At 40.9% G+C, this 19,534-nt stretch overlaps 1 protein-coding gene across 2 annotated transcripts in view; it reads left to right on the top strand.

Moving 5' to 3' along the window:
- SUCLG1 (succinate-CoA ligase GDP/ADP-forming subunit alpha) overlaps positions 1-19,238 on the top strand; it is a 34,378-nt gene extending 15,140 nt beyond the window's left edge. For both annotated transcript variants that reach the window (XM_077751899.1, XM_077751900.1), the window contains exons 3-9: positions 855-971; positions 4,209-4,421; positions 4,566-4,623; positions 10,047-10,130; positions 12,472-12,623; positions 17,264-17,452; positions 18,993-19,238. In XM_077751899.1, the coding sequence (XP_077608025.1) occupies positions 855-971; positions 4,209-4,421; positions 4,566-4,623; positions 10,047-10,130; positions 12,472-12,623; positions 17,264-17,452; positions 18,993-19,019 (840 nt within the window). In that variant the 3' untranslated portion in view covers positions 19,020-19,238. The remainder of the gene's footprint in view (positions 1-854; positions 972-4,208; positions 4,422-4,565; positions 4,624-10,046; positions 10,131-12,471; positions 12,624-17,263; positions 17,453-18,992) is intronic.
- Positions 19,239-19,534: the final 296 nt, after the last annotated feature.

Below are 19,534 nucleotides of genomic sequence, written 5' to 3'. Positions count from 1 at the left end.
GATGGGGAGCTACGGGGTGTTGGCTGGGCAGCATTAAAAGCTCGCCTGAGGTTACTGATGAGTATTTTAAAGTGAGACCAGTTAGCATGCTTCTGTTTTTTCTCCAGCTACTGGTTGGCTGTGTATGTGTGGTCTTAGAGTAGGTAGGGAACTGGAAATAACCAAGATTGTGGTTTTGTCACATGGGTATATTGAAGTGAGAGAGAGCCAAGGTTGCTGTGTGTTTATAATGATTGACCATGCATTTTTAACTACATAAATGAGGGATGTGAGGATGTCAGGAGTTGGGGAACAGTGAAAAGGAGGTGTTATTTTAAGTAAACACACAGGTTTCTGACCATCAGCCAAATTTGAAAATCAAATAAAGAAAGATTACCCTTTAAAAAAAAAAAAAAACAAATGGGGGGTGGCTTGTGGCACAGTTAAGCGTCCACCTTTGGCTCAGGTCATGATCTCATGGTTCATGGGTTCGAGCCCCGCAACGGGCTTTGTGCTGACAGCTAGCTCAGAGCCTGGAGCCTGTCTTCAGATTCTGTGACTCCCTCTCTCTCTGACCTTCGCCTGCTCACGTTGTCTCTATCCCTCTCTCTCTCAAAAATAAATAAAACATTAAAAAAAAAACCTTTTAAAACATAAAAAAAAATTAAAGAAACAAACAAACAACTATTTTAGCCTGGACTGTTTCAGCATTCAAAGCTGGGTTTAGCAAGTTGTTGAGAATGCTGGATATATGTTACTTGCACATTCTGGGAAATAGTTAACCTATTTATTTTTCTTTCCCAAGTTGCTGAAGATTGCCTTTAGGCTTCCCGGCCTATCTTTTCTCATGAGTCTTGTGCTTTTTTCCCCCTCAGGGCACCTTTCATAGCCAGCAGGCATTGGAATATGGCACCCAGCTAGTTGGGGGAACCACTCCAGGGAAAGGCGGCAAGACACATCTGGGCTTACCAGTCTTTAACACCGTGAAGGAGGTAATTAATGGCACTGAGTTTGCTAATAAAGAAATGCAGGAGGGGCACCTGGGTGGCTCAGTCGGTTGTGCGTCCGACTTCAGCTCAGGTCGTGATCTCATAGTTCATAGGTTTGAGCCCCGCATCAGGGTCTGTGCTCAATGCTTGCTCAGAGCCTGAAGCCTGTTTCAGATTCTGCATCTCCTTCTCTCTCTGCCCCATCCCTGCTCACGCTCTGTCTTACTCTGTCTCTCAAAAATAAATAAATGTAAAACAAATAAAAAAGAAAAGCAGGAGAAGAGCAAGCACTCTTTGGATAAAGATCTTAATTGTGTCCCTGTCGGGAGAGTCACTTGCTGTTTTAAAATCCAGTAACATAGAAACCCGTAGGTTCACTTTAGTCACACAGACTCAGAATGGCTTCCCCACATCCAGTGTCATTTTCTTTATAGGCATTCATTTGAGCTGTTAAGGGAAGAAGCATTGTAGGTTGGGTTCTCTTTGGCTTATTATCCCTTCCTTACCCTTTCTTCCAGGATGTTAGCAGCATACATGTCAGCCTCCACCCCTAACATTTAATGAGAAAGGGCTCCTTGCCAGGCACCGTGCTCCAACATGTCAGCCTCCACCCCTAACACTTAATGAGAAAGAGCTCCTTGCCAGGCACCGTGCTCTGTGCTTTATATACATTGTTTCATTCAAGCCTCACCACCATCCTGTGAGGGGATGCACCTGATGGTGCAGGTGCTGTCACCATCCTCATTCTGAAGACAAGGATACATGCAGAGAGGTTAAGGGTCCTGCCCATAGTTCATAGCCGAGAAGTGGCAGACTTAGCACAGCTCGGGGTAAGCAGTATGGTGTTCCCGCGTGAAAACACTGAGCTGTCAAGTCAGACTGACAGATCACTGAGCCCTAGTCTCTTCCCCAGATTCCTGCTTTCTTAATCATTTTTAAAGTATGTTGAACTAAACCTAATTCTGTGTTGCAAAATTAATATTTACTTATTGTAAAATATAAGATGATACAAAAGTTACATGTAAAGGTAAATTTTATAGTGTTTTCCACGTCTCAGATTTTGCCTTTCCAGAGAGCTCATTTCAGGTCAGTGTGTATTCTTTCATCTTTCTTTCTACACTTGCATGAATATATAGAAAAGCAATAGTATTATAAAAGAAACTATAAATTCTTACTTATTTAATAAAAAATATCCAGGAAATAAACTTAGTACTTGGACCGATGTACTGATGATAAAAGATGTATCCCTCCCCCCATATTCTTCCAAATAGTTTTAAGGCATGTTTTCAAATATCACATTTTTTAAGAGTACAAATTTATACTTAATCTCTTTTTAGAATACCAACTTTGAGTTGAAGTGAATTTGTATTCTTAATCCTAAAATGTAGGGAAAAAAACAGATAATTCAAATTTGGAATTTCCATTTTACTTTAAACTTGAAAATAGGTTGTACTCTATGTGTATATGTGTGTTTAAGTGTACTGTACTTTAAAGTTAAAATGATGTTCTAGAGAAGAATTTTGAAGTCTTTTTGCTTTAAATTCTCTTATGGCTGACTTCACGACCTCAAAATAGAGAGAAGAGCTGTTTTCATAATTCCTCTAGGTAGATTTGACTTTTTCATGGGCTTTTTTTCGCTTTCGTTTAAAAGAAGTTTTTGTTGCTAAGCAACTCATTTATTATTCATCGTGATACAAATAGATATGGCATTTGTAATATTTTTCAAGTTCTTTGACAGATACTGCATTTTTACCTGTTTGGCACTTACAAAAGCTTTCTGAATGAGTGGGATGGATACCTTTCATCCAGTATCACTTGTTAGCACAGACCCCGTCGTCACAGTCCAGCTTTTGGCGGTATTTGTGGCCTTAAAGAGGTAGAAAACTGTAGGGTGTATTTTCCCAAAAGTACCTACATGCCTATGATCTGACTTCTTTTTGTTCCAACCTAGTTTTTATTTTTTTGTACCCCCTTCTTTGTTATCACCTTGAAAAGAGTTTTAAAAAAATTATTTTTAACCCCTGGCATCACTTGCTGATCATCTGTCAGCATCCTTTGACTTTGTCCTTCTGTCAATGTCAAGATACTTTTTATTAGGGATGCTGTAGAGAAAGCTCCTCAGTGTCTGGGGATGTGGGGAGTCCTTCAGGGATGATTCTGAAAGACACTGTCTTTTACTTCTGCCCCTTCTAGCTATACCTCTGTGTTCTGTAGTTTAGTGTTCCTATCCATTGTAAAATCCCATGACACAGCCTTCCCAAAGGTTTTGCTTTATATCTCGATTAAGTTATATTTTAACATTTATAGGGAGGCAGCCTGCTGTAACTGAAAAGAACAGACACTTTGGAATCAGAGATCCTTAGATCTGAATCTTGGCTCTGCCACTCACTTCCTAGTTATGTGACCTTGTGTAAATTATTTACTGTCTCTTCGCTACAGCATCTTAATTTGCAGATGGGAATACTAAGCATGCAGGGTTGTGGTGAGGCCTTAACAAGACCTGCCTTAAGCCCCGTTGCAGGGCGTCTCACAGAACAGGTGCTGCCTGTTCTGCTCTCGGAGAATCAGAGATCACTGACAATCTCTGTCCTCAAGGAGCTTCCATTACAGTGGAAGAGATGTGGCCACACCTAGAGTTGGTACAAGGAGACAACTGTGTTCGCATATGTGGGGACTACAGAGAGAATCATGGTCAAAGTAATGGTCCTTAAATGCTCTGCATTGTGAGGGGTGATGTAGAGTAGACCCTAATGCTTATTTGACCCACATTCTCATCCTTGGCCATTTATGCATTTGTAATTATTATTACAATCACAATTAATAATTACAATTATTTATTGTAATTAACGTGCATTTAGAGTAAAAATTGTGAGTGTAGAAACACCACATCATCTTCAACGTCTTTCGCTAACGTTTATCAAGTATGTTCTGTTTTGAACAGGCGTTTGAGAGCTAAGTTCTGAGGCTCTGCAGCTTACTGGTCCTTTTGCTGCTGGGGACATCTAGGGTCTTTGGTGCTGAATGGGTGATACAGTGTTTTGTAAGCAACAAAAATAAACATGGCCACAGGAATGAGGCTGATAGCTAAGTGATCTTGTTAGTGGGAAGAAGGAAGACATCCAGTATCCCTGGTGGTATCCTTTCCCGATCCCAAGACATTATTAAAATCATGGTATTGAATTCATTTTACGGTGTTTACAACTCACCCCATAATAATGCGCTTCATGGTTAATGTTTCAGGCCAAAGAACAGACAGGAGCAACAGCTTCTGTCATTTATGTTCCTCCTCCTTTTGCGGCTGCTGCCATCAATGAAGCTGTTGAGGCGGAAATGCCCTTGGTCGTGTGCATTACTGAAGGTATCCCACAGCAGGACATGGTGCGGGTCAAGCACAAACTGCTGCGCCAGGAAAAGACCAGGCTGATCGGGCCCAACTGCCCTGGAGTCATCAATGTAAGTGGAAAAACAAAAGTAAGCCTGGATTTAGGCTTTCATAAGGCTGACTAGCTTCGAGTCAAGCCAAGTGTGTTTGTGTGTATGACTTAGTTACAGGTTGTTGTTTTCTCTTTTCTGAAACTGTGATTTTCTTTCCTTCAGCCTGGAGAATGCAAAATTGGCATCATGCCTGGCCATATTCACAAGAAAGGAAGAGTTGGTGAGTATGTTTCTTATAGATTAAAAAAAAAAATTCTTTGCCCTAAGCTCAGAATTCACAAAGAGAATTTGTGCCTGTGCAAATCAAATTCATTTTAATTAATTGAACTGTTGTGGAATTTTGTAGTGAATCCGTTCTGTGTCCTGAGTTGAATGAGTTTAAGAGTCAATAATAATTCTGTAGAATCAATAAAGATATTTTTTGGAGATTTTTGAGAGATTCTTTTGCTGCGCAGCATGCTGTGGTTTCTTTCATGTGCTTTTATGTATCATGAGTTCATTTCATTTTACTGCTAGGTAGAATAGTAGTGTATTGTGTGATTACACCACAGTTTGTCCGTCGTCCTGTTGATGCACATTTGGGCTGTTTCTAGGCTGAATCGTGATGACTAAAGATAAGGTGACATTTCTTTGTAGGTCTTTCTATGGACACATTTTCATTTCTCCTGGGTAAAATACTTACAAATGGAATCGCTAAGTCATAGGTTTCAAGTATGTTCCTCTTTTTAAGAAATTGCCAAACAGTTCTGCAGAGTGGCTATTCATTTTACATTTCCACCATCAATGTATGACAGACAGTTCCAATTGCTCCCCATCTTCACCAACATTTAGTATTATCGGTCGTTAATTTAAGCCATTCTGCTAGGAGTGAAATAATGTCTTGTGGTTTTAATTTGAGTTTCCCTGATAACTAAAGATGTAAAGCCCCATTTTCATGCACTTATTAGCTATTTATATATCTTATGTGAGGTATCTGTTCAAGTTTTTTGCACATTTCCTATTGGTTGTCTTTTTCTTGTTGATTATGGTGGTGGGTTCTGTAAATATTCTGGATATAAGTCCTTTGTTGGTTATCTGTGCTTTGAATATTTTTATTGTTAGTCTCTCTGTATCCTGTCCTCGAATTACTTTGGCTTCTAGGATATCACAAACTTTCTCAAAATGTTTTGTGAAAATTCTACTACTTGTTTAGTTCCTCAAGGACATAACCTAATTAACATTTCAAAGTTAGCCCATTATACTTGTTTTTTAGACTCTTCACACCTGGGGCATCTGGATGACTCAGTCTGTTAAGCTTCTAACTTGGGCCCAGGTCATGATCTTGCAGTTCCAGCCCCACATCGGGCTGTCTGCTGTCAGTACAGAGCTGGCTTTGGATCCTCTGTGCCTGTCTCTGTCTCTCTTCCCCTCCCCTGCTTGTGCTTTTTCTCACTCAAAAATAAACAAACATTAAAAAAAAGACTCTTCACACCTAATTCTCACTAAGCTTTCTTAGTGCACCATAATAGATGGTTGCAGTATTTTCTCTATCTATAAACCATGACTATTAATACTGAGTAGGAATAATCAGTATAGAAAGTGAATGTCAGTTAAGTTGTTTATAGGACTGGGTTAAAGGTCATGAGTTTTCTTTGTTACTAAAATCCCTTAGAGCTGTTAGCCCTGCTGCCAGTAGAGTACTTACCAAGTTCTTATATTAAGGAGGTTCTAGGGAGTTCCACAGTCCATCTGAGGTCTAGTGGGGACCTGATTCATGTAGTCACTGACGCTCTTGTAAATAGTTGAGCACTCTGGGGGTGCCTAGGTGGTTCAGTTGGTTAACCGTCTGACTTTGGATCAGGTCATGAACTTGTGGTTCATGAGTTTGAGCCCCACTTTGGGCTCTGTGCTGACAGGTCAGAGTCTGGAGCCTGCTTTGGATTCTGTGTCTCCCTCTCCCTCTGCCCCTCCCCTGCTCACACTCTGTCTCTTTGTCTCTCTCTCTCAAAAACAAATAAAGATTACAAAAATTTTTTTTTGAAGTAGTTGAGCACTCCATATACTCTTGAGCCTGCTGTCAACGGCTACTGCTATAGACTTGAAGTGAGCACGTAAGAAGGCGTGTCCAGTGCCAAAATGCCTTTCTCATCCCTAACCTGCTTCTAAGGTACCTGTAAACCTAAAAAAACAACCACATGTGACATACTTGACCCCTCCATCTTTAAAATTTTTTTATTTTATTTTGTTATTTTTTTTAATGTTTATTTTATTTTTGAGACAGAGAGAGACAGAGCATGAGTGGGGAAGGGGCAGAGAGAGAGGGATACACAGAATCTGAAGCAAGCTCCAGGCTCTGAGCTGTCAGCACAGAGCCCAACGTGGGGCTGGAACTCATGAACCGTTGAGACCATGACCCAAGCTAAAGTTGGATGCCCAACTGACTGAGCCACCCAGGTGCCCCCCAAAATTTTTATTTTAAACTTTATACATTTATGTACTTGTAAATTCACATGTAGTACCATAGGTCCCTGAGAATCTGTCCACTTTTTTCCCTGGTCTGTTTTTGTTCTGTCATTCCAATTGGGTAATTGTTTTTCAATGCACAGATTATTTCCTGTCTCCCCTCCTTTATGCCATTGAACTCATCCACCGTGCTTTTAGCTTTGGTTGTTTTATTTTTCACTTCTAAAAATTACATTTGGGTTCTCTTTATATCTTCTGTTTTTTTGCTGAGACATCATTATTTTTTTGATAAGGCTTTCCATTTTCTCATTTGTTTCAAGCATGTTCATAATTGTTTCTGTAAAGCATTTTTAGCATGCTTTCTTTAAAATCCTTCTTAGGTAATTCTTCATCTTGGTGTTAATATCTGTTGATTGTCTCTTCTTTCAGTTTGAGATCTCCCTGGTTCTTGGTATTCTGAATGGTTTTTGATTGAAACGTGGATAATTTGTATAGTATGTTATGAGACTCTGGGTCTTATTTGAACCTTCTGTTCTAGTTGACGTTATTTACACTGCTTCAGCAGGGATTGTCGGAGGAGGCGCCTCATTACTACCAGGTAGATGTAGAAGTCCAAGTTCCCTACTTGCTTTCATTGATACTGGAGTGGGTGGGCTCTTCCTTACTGGGGAGGACACTTCTGTTCCCCTATGTGGTCCCTACTGACATTCATTGGGGGTGGCCTTGTTATTGCTGGACGATGGTGAGAGCCCTGACTCTCGACGATGCCTTCTCTGATGCCACCCCACCAAGGCGATGGAGAAGTGCCTCAGTCCTGCTGGATGAGGAGAGACATGAAAGGCTTCCCATGTGGTTTCCACCGACATGGTGGGGCTCATTATCAGCTGGCACACATGGAAGTCCTGACTGCCTCCTTGACCTTCTCTTTCACCAACCTGGCATGTATGTTGGGGTACCTCATTGCAGCCTCCTAAATGTGGAAATCTAGGATTCCTTTTTGGCCCTTTGCTCATATAGTGGAGGTACAGTTTTTTCTGTAGTGTTTGGTTGGTATGGAGTTATTGCCTCAGAGTTTTCTGTTTTGCCAGGCTGTCCTTGGTTCTTTTGCTAGAGAAAGCAGGCTTTTGAGGAGGATGTGTTTTTCTGTACCCTTATGTGTTTCTGGAATGCTTTAGCTCCATATCTAGGATGCATGAGGCAAAAGAAAACCCAGGAAGCTCACCAGTGTATCATTTGTTGAGTCTCAAAGTCCCTAGTCACCTTGCCTTTTTCATCTCTTAGAGATTTCTTGTATTTGTTTTCTATATAATGCCCAGGGATTTTACTTAACAGGAAGAATAGAGGAAAGTACTTTTACACAGAAGCATAAGTGTCCTTATGATAGGTATTTTTAAGTGATAGCCTCTTTTACTATATATGCCTTAAGGAACGCAGGAGTAATCTATCCTAAAAACATGACTTTTATTACTTTCTGTGTATGCATTTTGCATTTATATAATTTCCATATCATTTCTATAATCTATGAGGTAGCTTATGGTTCTGATTTTTGTCTCAGTCTGACAAGAATTCTGCTTGCTCTGATAGGGGGATCATATTGCTAGAAGAGTCTCTGAGTTCTTGGGGCGCCTGGGTGGCTCATTTGGTTAAGTGTCTGACTTCGGCTCAGGTCATGATCTCGCAGTTCGTGGGTTCAAGCCCTGCGTCAGGCTCTGTGCAGACAGCTCGGAGCCTGGAGCCTGCTTCAGATTCTGTGTCTCCTTCTCTCTTTGCCTCTCCCCCACTCGCACTCTGTCTCTCTATCTCTTGAAAATAAATAAACATAAAAAAAAAAAAAAAGAGTCTCTGAGTTCTTAAGAAGTGCTCCAAGGCAGAAGTTTAAAGAAAGCAAATCATGGACATACTTGAAGTATTCACCGCCCCACAATCCATTCTCTAATTTTAGCCCATACAAAGTTTTGTGTTTTATTTTTCAAAATTTTTATATAATATATTCTGACAACTAAAGTTACTCAGTTTTCTCAACCTGTTATATGTGGGGATTCACCTATCATATATACATTGTGGCATGAAGAAATTATCTTCCTTGTAGCTTCCTTTGTAGGTCAGCCATGCATGGTGAACTATAATAGAGGACATCTAGGTACCCCTATCCTCATCCCCACATGTGCACACCGTGTCCACGTGTGAACTTAGGTGCTTTCACCATAGGTCCATTGTATGAAGGGAATTAGGTAAGATAGACTTGAACTCAGAGGGGTCTTGGCTTTATTCCCCTGTTATCTTTATATTGATTTTAGAGATGCTTGGGTGGCTCAGTCAGTTAAGTGTCCAACTTCAGCTTGGGTCATGATCTTTCGGGCCCCATGTCAGGCTCTGTGCTGACAACTCAGAGCCTGGCGCCTGCTTTGGATTCTGTGTCTCCCTCTCTCTCTACCCCTCCCCTGTTCATTCTCTCTCTCTCTCTCTCTCAAAAATAAGTGAACATTTAAAAAATTTATATTGGGGTGCCTGGGTGGCTCAGTCAGTTAAGCATCCGACTTCATCTCAGGTCATGATCTTGTGGTTTGTGAGCTTGAGCCTCGTGTCGGGCTCTGCTGACAGCTCGGAGCCTGGAAGTCCATTTTGGATTCTGTGTCTCCCTCTCTCTCCGCCCTTCCCCTGCTCATGCTCTGTCTCTCTCTCCTTCAAAAATAAATAAACATTAAAAAGCGTTAAAAAATGTATATTGGTTTTAAAGTCTATATATTATTTGAAAATTAGTAGAAAAATAATTGTGGGAAAGGTATATAGCATTCCTAAATGTGACTAATGCTGGTGTTACAGGCTGAATGTTTTGGTGGTTTAGTAGTTTGGGTATCTATAAGTCCAACCTGTCATTTTCTGCCACTCCAAGCAGGATTGTACTTAGCAAGTTCATATTGATTCTACCCCTTTCATACAGATTCTTAGAGCAGGTAATGTAGGGCTTTCCTGCACTGCTTTATAGACATGAAATAACCCTAACTTAACAGTGTACTCTCTCCTTTGACTTTTAAAACTTCCCTGCTTTAATTTAAACCTTTTCTTCTTATTTCATCATTTGAATGTGTTGTTGATTTGGATGGCAAATTGCAGAACGGATTTTTTTATATACTTGTATTTGTAATATCATAGTCTGTCATACGAACATAATCTAATGTTTTTAAATTCTCTTCCTTTAAGGTATCGTATCCAGGTCTGGGACCCTGACTTACGAAGCAGTTCACCAAACAACACAAGTTGGACTGGGGCAATCTTTGTGCGTCGGTGAGAGATTTTTGATAAAATCATGATGTTGTAACGCCGTGTCTTCGTTGAAAGAGTAGAATAATAATTATTGTTCTGATTTTTTTAAAGAGGTTTGGATAACCATTTCATTAAAAAGATGGTACGATCTTAAATTTAATTTGCTTCAGTGTGAAGCACCACTGTATATTTTCAAGACTCTCATGTTGGGGAATAAGCGTTGTAGGACACGTAGCTCCTGAAGAGGCTTGGTGCCTGAAAACACCACTCACTTGGCTTGCTGTGAACAACTGTTCTTCCTATCAGGACTTTTGTTACTGTAGTTATCATTTTGGTACCATTGTAAGCTATTATTCATGCTTCACAGTTAGGGAATTCTTTGCTCTTTGTTGTCTTATTCTTTTTTTTTTTTTAATTTTTTATTTATTTCTAGGAGAGAGAGAGAGAGACAGCATGAGCAGGGGAGGGTCCGAGAGAGAGGGAGTCACAGACTCTGAAACAGGCTCCAGGCTCCGAGCTGGCAGCCAGCACAGAGCCTGGCACGGGGCTCGAACCCACAAACCGCAAGATCATGACCTAAGCGAAAGTAGGACACTTAACCAACTAAGCCACCCAGGCGCCCCTGTTGTCTTATTCTTAAGGCAACCTTCTGAGGCATCTCTGAGCTGGAGTTGTGCTATTAGAGCTTTATTGGTGAGAAGATCTATGTTGAGGATGATCGAGCGCCCAGAGCCTCTTTCTGTCGCATTGTACTGCCTGCCACTTTTAAAAGTAACAAGGTTTTACATTTTAAAATAATTTTAGTATTTGTTGCCAAAGGCAGACCGATTTCTCATTTTTATAAATATTTCTTCACACATTTTTAGAATACCTTTTAAAAGCCTTTCAAGGGGTCCCCCGGTAGCTCAGTCGGGTAAGCATCCGACTCTTGATTTCAGCTCAGGTTGTGATCTCATGATTCATGAGATGAAGCCCCGTGTAGGACTCTGTGCTGACAGTGCAGGAGCCTGCTTGGGATTCTCTCCCTCTCTCTCTCTCTGCCCCTCTGCACCTCTCTTTCTTTCTCCCTCTCCCCAAATAAATACAACTTAAAAAACAAAGCCTTTCAAAAATAGCTTTTTATAATAAATTATAAAATATAGCCCTGGAGTATTTTTATTAGGATTGAGAGCCATACAATCAGTATTGGAAACCATAATTGAGCTTCTCTGTACAAAGCACCATCTTAGCCACAAAGTGACTTCGTATGATGGAGAATCAGAAAAAGTTTGAAACAGAGTTGCAAAAGTCTTATTCTCCAGTGTCTGTTTTTAATTTGTAAAATGCTAATAATAATAATAATGCCCATTTCTTTTTTTAAAAAATTTTTTAATGTCTATTTATTTTTGAAAGACAGAGAAAGAGAGAGAGAGAGTGCACATGAGAGGGACAGAGAGAGAGAGGGAGATATAGAATCTGAAGCAGGCTCCAGGCTCTGAGCTGTCAGCACAGAATCTGACGCAGGGCTCGAACCCACGAACCACGAGATCATGACCTGAGCTGAAGTCGGACGCTTAACCGACTGAGCCACCCAGGTACCCCTAATAATGCCCATTTCACAGAGAGGTTAGAAGAATTAGGAAATGACAGGTTTAATAGGTGCTGAGGCACAGTACTTGACACACAGTTGGCACTCCATAAATGCTGCTTCTCTTCAGAGGCGCATTGAAAAGTAGGAAGTCAATCCTGCCTTCAATAAGCTTATAATGTAAAAATTATAAAGAGTGGCAGTCTGTCTGTTGGGACCATGTACTTTAATCCTATGCAAGTAGTTGGCCTCAAACACCTATACTGTAGTCATCACTCAACTGGACCTAAGGGAAGAGGGGTCAGTGCACCCTCAACCCTATCCCTCACTGGGACCTGTGTCTTACACTTGTGTGCAGTTTCTCTGCAGTGTGCCTCATCTAATAGTTACTTTGTGCAAAGAAATTTGTAAAAGGTTTCATCAGAGAAGAGACATTCTTGTGTCTTGTGTAGCTTGCAAAATAAACACACATTTTATTGAAATGCTTATTTTAGAAGAGTTATTTGGGAAAAATTTTGTTGGGAGGAAAGAAGCTTGATAAAGGAGATAAAACAAAAAGAAGGTAGTCATTGTGAGTATCAGAAGTCAACCACCATTTAGCATTCATGTGATATTGGAAACAATTAAATGTAGCATGTTGTGATTTTTTTTTAAATGTTAAATGCAAAAGTGATGACACATTTTAAAACAGTGGTAAGCAAATTAAGAAATGAGTTGAAACAACATTTCTTGGCCTAATTTTTGTGGTTCAACCTTAAATTTTCAGCTGGTGTTGATACTCTTCAACTTTTTCAGGCATTGGAGGTGATCCTTTTAATGGCACCGATTTTATTGACTGCCTTGAAATCTTTCTGAATGATCCAGCCACAGAAGGCATCATATTGATTGGTGAAATTGGCGGTAATGCAGAAGAAAATGCTGCAGAATTTTTGAAACAACATAATTCAGTAAGCTTGGGTTTGGGTTTGGAAAAATGTAGCTCTCTGCACATAGTAGGCACTTTCTGAGCTAGTCGCTGCTGCGCTGCTGTTGAATCTTACTCTCCTGACTTTGCTTTTGCAGAGGTTGCTAATGGCCTCCATTCATCCTTCATCATCTCTAACCTCTTGGTTTTTCTTCTGGTTCTTCGCGTCTTAGTTTTCTGCTGGATTTACTTTCTGTGCCTATTCCTTCAGTGCGAATGGCTAGTGTATCTATACATCAGACTTCATGCAGTTTCCAAGGCAGAAGCCTCAAAAGCATCTTGTACTTCTCTCTCATCACTTGTTTCCACTCGGTTATTACCAGGATCTGTCCTCAGCAGTATGTTGAGACTCAGAGCATCATCTGTTATCTCTCCCTCTTGCTCTGCTCTGAGCTGCCATCTTCTCTCACCTGCACCGTGTCCATAGTTTCTTCCTGATAATCTCTACCCCTGTTCCTCAGCCAGCACCCCCTCCTTCTCTCCCAGGCCATCCTGCTCAGGGCCAGGGACAACAGGGACTGGTATGGTGGTGCCCAGCCCAGTCCCTTGGCACCCGGAGGCACCAATAAGTGGTGGATGAGGAAAGAATAAAGTAGGTTGTTAGGAATTTGGGGTGAAATGGTTCTAGAGTGTCTTCAATTCAGATAAGTTGTAAAGTTCGAAATTTAAGGAAAAACTGACTTCTCTTTAGGAAAGAGTTAGGTTAATATGACATTATACTATGTCCAAGTGAATTTTAAAACATATTTAGCCCAACTCCGAATCCCTTGAATAGCTTAGAATTTAGTGCAAAAAGCTAAGCATATACATTATATTTCATTTCTTGTGTGTTTCCTATTTCTGGCTAGTACTTATGAGACTACTTTTTATTAAGGACCTACTATGTTCAAGACTCTGGGTTGAACAGGGGCACCTGGGTGGATCAGTTGGTTAGGCATCTGACTTCGGCTCAGGTCATGATCTCATGGTTCGTGGGTTCGAGCCCCAAGTCGGTCTCTGTGCTGATAGCCAGCTCAGCCTGGAGCCTGTTTCAGATTCTGTGTCTCCCTCTCTCTCTCTGACCCTCCCCTGTTCATGCTGTCTCTCTTTCTCTTTCTCTCTCTCACAAATAAATACAAAACATAAAAAAAAAAAAAAAAAAAGACTGGGTTGAACAGATGACCTATAACACTTAGCACAGTACCTGGCACAGAGTGAGCATCAGTAATGTTACCTGCTGCCACCATTACTGTGTTTATTATCATCATTACAGTGACAGTACTTATTGGTAAAAGTAGTGTTGTTTAATCTTAACCTTTGAGTAAGATGTTTTTTTCCTTTTATGAGTTAGGAAACTGCCATAGGGAGGTTAATAATTTGCCAGTGGTCGGTGTCCAACAAATCAGCTAAGGGTGGGATTCACCCCCCAGGTCTGCCTGATGTGACCGTATTCCATGGAGGGATCAGGAGTTGGACTGCAGGGATTAAGGGCAAGGGTCAGCAGCCCCGGGCCTCTGCTCAAACTATACCAACACCATCCTGACTGGTCTTTCCATTTTGGGGCTTTCACATTTCTCATCATTTATGTATCCTATTTGCAGACTACACTTCCTCATAGTCTTTTTAATTGTATTTTTCTCTTAAAAAATTTCAAGTGACTTTTATTTGTTCATAGGACAGAGTATAAATTTATCTGATATTCTAGGTTCATCAAAATCTTGTTTCTAGTGCAGTATTCTTGCTCTGTGAGTATGGGGACAGAGGGATCAAGTAGAAATTAGTGCCACTCAGGGGCACCTGGGTGACTCGGTCAGTTAAGCATCCAACTTTAGCTCAGGGCATGATCTCATGGTCTGTGAGTTGAGCCCTGCATTGGGCTCTGTGCTGACAGCTCAGAGCCTGGAGCCTGCTTTGGATTCTGTGTCTCCTTCTCTCTATGCCCCTCCCCTGCTCATGCACTGTCTCTCTTTGTCTTCGCGAAATGACTAAACCTTAGAAAAGTTTTTTTTAAAGAAATTAGTGCCCCTCAAATATGAGATGCTCATATTTGAGCATGTGATGCAGAACCCACAAGCAAATGAATAATTGACCTGTAGACTCTTTTATTTTTAATTGTGTACTATAGTAGATGCTGGGCAAACAGAGCTAAGGGAGAACATAGTTCCTGCATTCAGGGAGTTGGTAGTTTGGGAAGGGAACACATGAGAAGTCAACCACAGCCACTGTTACTTAGTGTAACAGTGTAGAGACTTGTGAAAGGCACAGCAGGGTCCCTGAATAGAAGATGATCAGCCACGAGGGCGTTTGTGGAGACTGTCAGAGGAAGAGCCGGAAAGGCTCATGGGAGAAGAGGAGGCTTGAGCCAAGTATCAGCAGTTAAGTAGAAATTTGCCAGGTGTCCAGGGAGGGTGGAGAGCATTCTCTGCACAGGACCAGAGGCCAGGCAGCCTGGAATCCCTAGAAGGTAAAGAGCAGGGAGGAGCGGTGGGAGACGAGGCTGGAGCGAGCAGCGTCAGACCACGTGGGACCTGGCATGCTGGCCCCTTAGCGCCAGAAGCAGCTGTGCCAGTAATCGTTCACCGCCACATACTAAAAACATAGTTAAAAAACAGAACAGAACTGATTTCAGTCAGGAATGTCCTTGAGGAAGCAGTGGAAATTATTAACTTTGTTAAATCCTGACCCATGAGTCAGTGGTTAGTGATGAAGTGGGAGGTGAAGCACCTTCCCAGTTGAGTTGTGAGCTAGCTGCTTTCTTCATGGAACACCAGTGCTACACTCAGAAACGCCTGCCAGACACGTTGGCTCTGCACACGTGGGTATTTGGCAGACTTTTTCTGAGAAATGAACAAAGTGAACCTGCAAGGAAGACAACTTGTAGTATTTGTCAAGAGTGATAAAACTTGAGCTTTCAAGTGAATATTCGTAGTTTGAAACAGTTGTGTCTGCTGCCTTGAACGTGATAACTTCCTCTACTCAAGACTTTTCTAATGAGATTGATAATGATGAATATGGTTTGTTGATACTGAAGGATGAAATCAATCAGCCTTCGGAAAATGTACATAACTCAGTGAACCTGTACTTTTCGTCTGACCAGTGAATGTTACAAAGTCATTATAGGTAAAAGATCCGTTCAAAGTATAAGACAGATCAATGGGATTTTAAAGTAACAAAGGACAGAAAGCTCACTGCTATGGTTTTGGATTCCAACATTGCAACTAACCTTTAAGAAATTACCACTTGAAGAGGTTTGTGTAATATGGAAGAAGAATATCTACAGTTATCTGACAGGGCTATTAAAATTCTTCCCCTTTTCCAACCACATATGTATGTGGGCCCAGATTTTCTTTTACTGCAGCCAAAATAACATATTGTAATAAACTGAATACGAAAGCAGATATCAGAATCCATTTGCCTTTTACTAAATTTGACATTCAGGAATTGCAAAAATGTAAAAATGATGCCACACTTCTTAGGAGAATGCTTTTAAAGATAGTTTTTATTTTTAAGTGATATTTATATAATTTCTTAGTTTTAATTTTGAATACAGGAAACATAGATATAGTTTATATAAACAACAGTGTTTTGGGATTGTCAAATTTTGTGAGTGTAGGGGTTCTAAGACCGAATGGTTTGCGAACTGCTGGCCTAGGGGAAGATGGCCTAGGGGAAGATGCCTGATGGAAGGCGCTGACTCCACTGCGTTCAAGTCCTGCTTTTGACAGGCCTGCCTGGATTCCTTATTGCCTCTGGACTCCTGTTATGAACAGGATATTTTCATTCACTGTGAAATTTAACCATATATTAAAAACAAGTTTTTTGGCATCTTTTAACTAATTGATAACATTTCATGTTATTTCTTTAACTGTATTATAGGTCTAGAGAATTCCTGTGTGGATCTTTATTTTTAACCTCAGAATCTGGTACAGTGCTCTTTATGTACATAGAGGTTGCATAGTAGAATGGATTTTTATTAAATAAAACTAGTCCTGATCTTCCTTAGACTTCGTAGAATTTCAGAGGAGAAAGGGCCCTTGGCCACCATTCTGGTTTAGCTATTTCATTCCATAGATGAGGAATCAGAAGTTTAGAGAGTCGATGTCCCTTGTCCACGGTCAACCAGCTTTAGTTAATAGGAAATTGAGTCAGGTGACTTCTAGTCGTACATCTTTTCCAGTCTACCTTCCCACCTCATCTTTTTTTTCTAGCAAACTTATTGTGGGTAAACTGATAATGAATTAAGACAGAAAATCAGGTTGAAATGAAACAACCTGATCTAGTGTCTTAATTCACTGTTATCACAAATTGCATAACTTCTATATTTTTGAGTGTGCTTTTGTTTTTCAAATGAAAGAATCACATATGTATTTGTAAAATAGCTTGTCAACTGTGAAGTTGAAGTTTAATATCTAAACAGACAAAAACATACTCAGGATTATCTTCCTGAGATTGTATGAAAAGTCGTGTCATCTCAGAAGAGAATGCTGGGGTTGCAATTACAGCTTAATGTTTGTGTCGCTTTTCTTAGTGAGGATGAGGGGCCAGCTCTGCCCAAGCCGTTTGCCATTTACTTTTCAAACTCAGGAATTTGAGTCCGGTTTTGGTCAACGTCTTCATTACAGTGTTTAAAATCTCACTTTCCAGGGTCCCAAGGCTAAGCCTGTGGTGTCCTTCATTGCTGGTTTAACCGCTCCTCCCGGCAGGAGAATGGGTCATGCAGGGGCAATTATTGCTGGAGGAAAAGGTGGAGCCAAAGAGAAGATCTCTGCCCTTCAGAGCGCAGGAGTTGTGGTCAGCATGTCCCCTGCACAGCTGGGAACCACCATCTATAAGGTGAGCCAAGACGGTGGCCTGAGCGCTCTGAAGTTACAGGCCTTCTGGCGTGCGGCCACACTGGGTGCCTGGAAGACGTGGCCCTTTCTTCTGGGTCTTATCGTTGCTTTCTTTCTGGTGACAGCTCCGTTAAGGTCCCAGTGTCCTAATTAGGCATGACCAGGAAAAACATTCTGATTTTAAAAAACTTAACTTCTTTAAACATTGAAATTTGTTCTTTTGTGAGGGGCAAAATATGATATACAAGAAAGTGTTTCAGAGTCCATAAGTGCCATGAATTCCCACTTGGGGGTAGTACAGGGGATTGCCTTGCATTTCCTTTTTCTCATTGAGGGCCCTTGGGATATAGCCACCCTGATCTCCTAGGTTCCTGTTTCAAGGGAGACAGGTTGAAGGCTGTGTGACAAGAAATGAAAACTGGGTGAAGAGGGAGTCGATGGGGAGCAGGGAAGGGAGATCAAAAGAAGAGGGTGGCATTTCCAGAACTTGAGCACCTGGCCCTGGCTCTGCTGGGATGCCCGTTGTTTGCAGGTTGGAGGAGCAACCTCTTAACCATATGCTTTGCTTTTCTGTTTTAAATAGAGCATCGTGGTTTAAAGTGTTCTAAATGATTTGGTATCTTCCACAATGTCTTTGCAATGAGTTTTAGCCTCTTTAAGTGATCATTTGAGGCTCTCTTTCTCTTTATTTTTATGATGGTTATAGCGTGGACAAAAAGCAAAGCAAAAACCAAACATTTTAAACATGTTGAGAACTGGCACAAATTTTATTCCCAGGAGGGAACCATCTTTTTCCTCAGTGTTTTCTGCCCTTGTCTTAGGGGTAATGAAATGGACTCCTTGTTTTAGTGAATCTTTATGTGATCCTGTCTTTTGAAATAAGACACTGTGTGCCACAGTTCTGGGTGGTTAGTGAGTGTGTGAAGATGAAGTTTCCTTAGAGGGGGGAAAGCAAACCCTGACGTTCACTTTGGAGACTTGCATTACCACTTTGCTCCAGTAGGTGGCAGCAGGCAACTACACATCGGTTGTATTCTAATTATTATAGTCTAGAGGAATGTGATTTTCTGTACTGTGTCCTTTTCAGATATTTCTGAGGTGCACTTGACATTCTCTTCAAACCTTAACTGAATATGCATTCAGTCTCTTTCTCAGAGAAACTGAGCAAACTTGTTTCCGTTGCCTTATTAAAAAGGCCAGTGTGGTTCATATATGCTATTAAAGGTTTGCATAAGTAGTTGAATTTGTCAACTCTTAATAATAATACTGCAGTAGAAAAATAAGTACAGTTCAAAGCCACTCAGCCTCTGAGTTTGGGAGACGTAAAGTTGAGGCTCTGCATCTAGTTCAGTGAAATTCAGGCTAATTTGAAAGCTGTTACATTGTGTTCAAGCACCCTCATCCTGCTACATTTCACTTCTGTAATTTTTGGTTGTTCAAGGGATCCTAAAGATAAAAGGTTTCAGAAGCACTTTGACCATGAATGTGATTTGAATCTTAAATTTTTTTATCCCCTCTATCTTCTGTGTCTGTTTCTGAAGGAATTTGAAAAAAGGAAGATGCTATGAAAGAAAAAACAAGAAGTTCCGTAAACCTGTGGAGTGAATCACCATGAAAATGTGCACCAGTGGCTGTTTGCTTCTGTTGTCCCCTGATTGTCAACCTGTGCGCCTGTCACTGGTCTGTCAGTATATCAGGAAGCCCGAGCAAGGTTCAGAATGTCCTAGATTGAGATGTTTCCATCGCATCGTATCACAGACAGCCAATAAAAGTACCATATGATTTGAGTATGGTTTTGGAGCTTTTTATTGTTCCGATGAGGGGGTACGGAGAGTGAGAGAAGGGGAGGTGTGTGTGTAGGGGTGTTGTACGTGTTTTAATGGGGTCTTCGGAGAACACCGTAACAAACTTTTGAGAGAATGAGGCTGTAAAAATTTCAGTACGGCATTTGTCTAATTGTCTTAGACCCAGAGTGGCTTTAGTTCTCTTTCGAACCCTAGTTTTCTTATGTGTATAGATAGTAGTACTATCTTGCAGGACAGTTTTGAGGACTAGGGCATGTAAAAAGGCAACTTAATTGTTG

This window comes from Crocuta crocuta, unplaced genomic scaffold (assembly GCF_008692635.1).
Source record: "Crocuta crocuta isolate KB4526 unplaced genomic scaffold, BGI_CrCroc_1.0 scaffold430, whole genome shotgun sequence".
Classification (NCBI taxonomy): domain Eukaryota; kingdom Metazoa; phylum Chordata; class Mammalia; order Carnivora; family Hyaenidae; genus Crocuta; species Crocuta crocuta.
The sequence above is the reverse complement of the archived record's forward strand: the minus strand, read 5'-3'. Positions and strand labels throughout refer to the sequence as shown.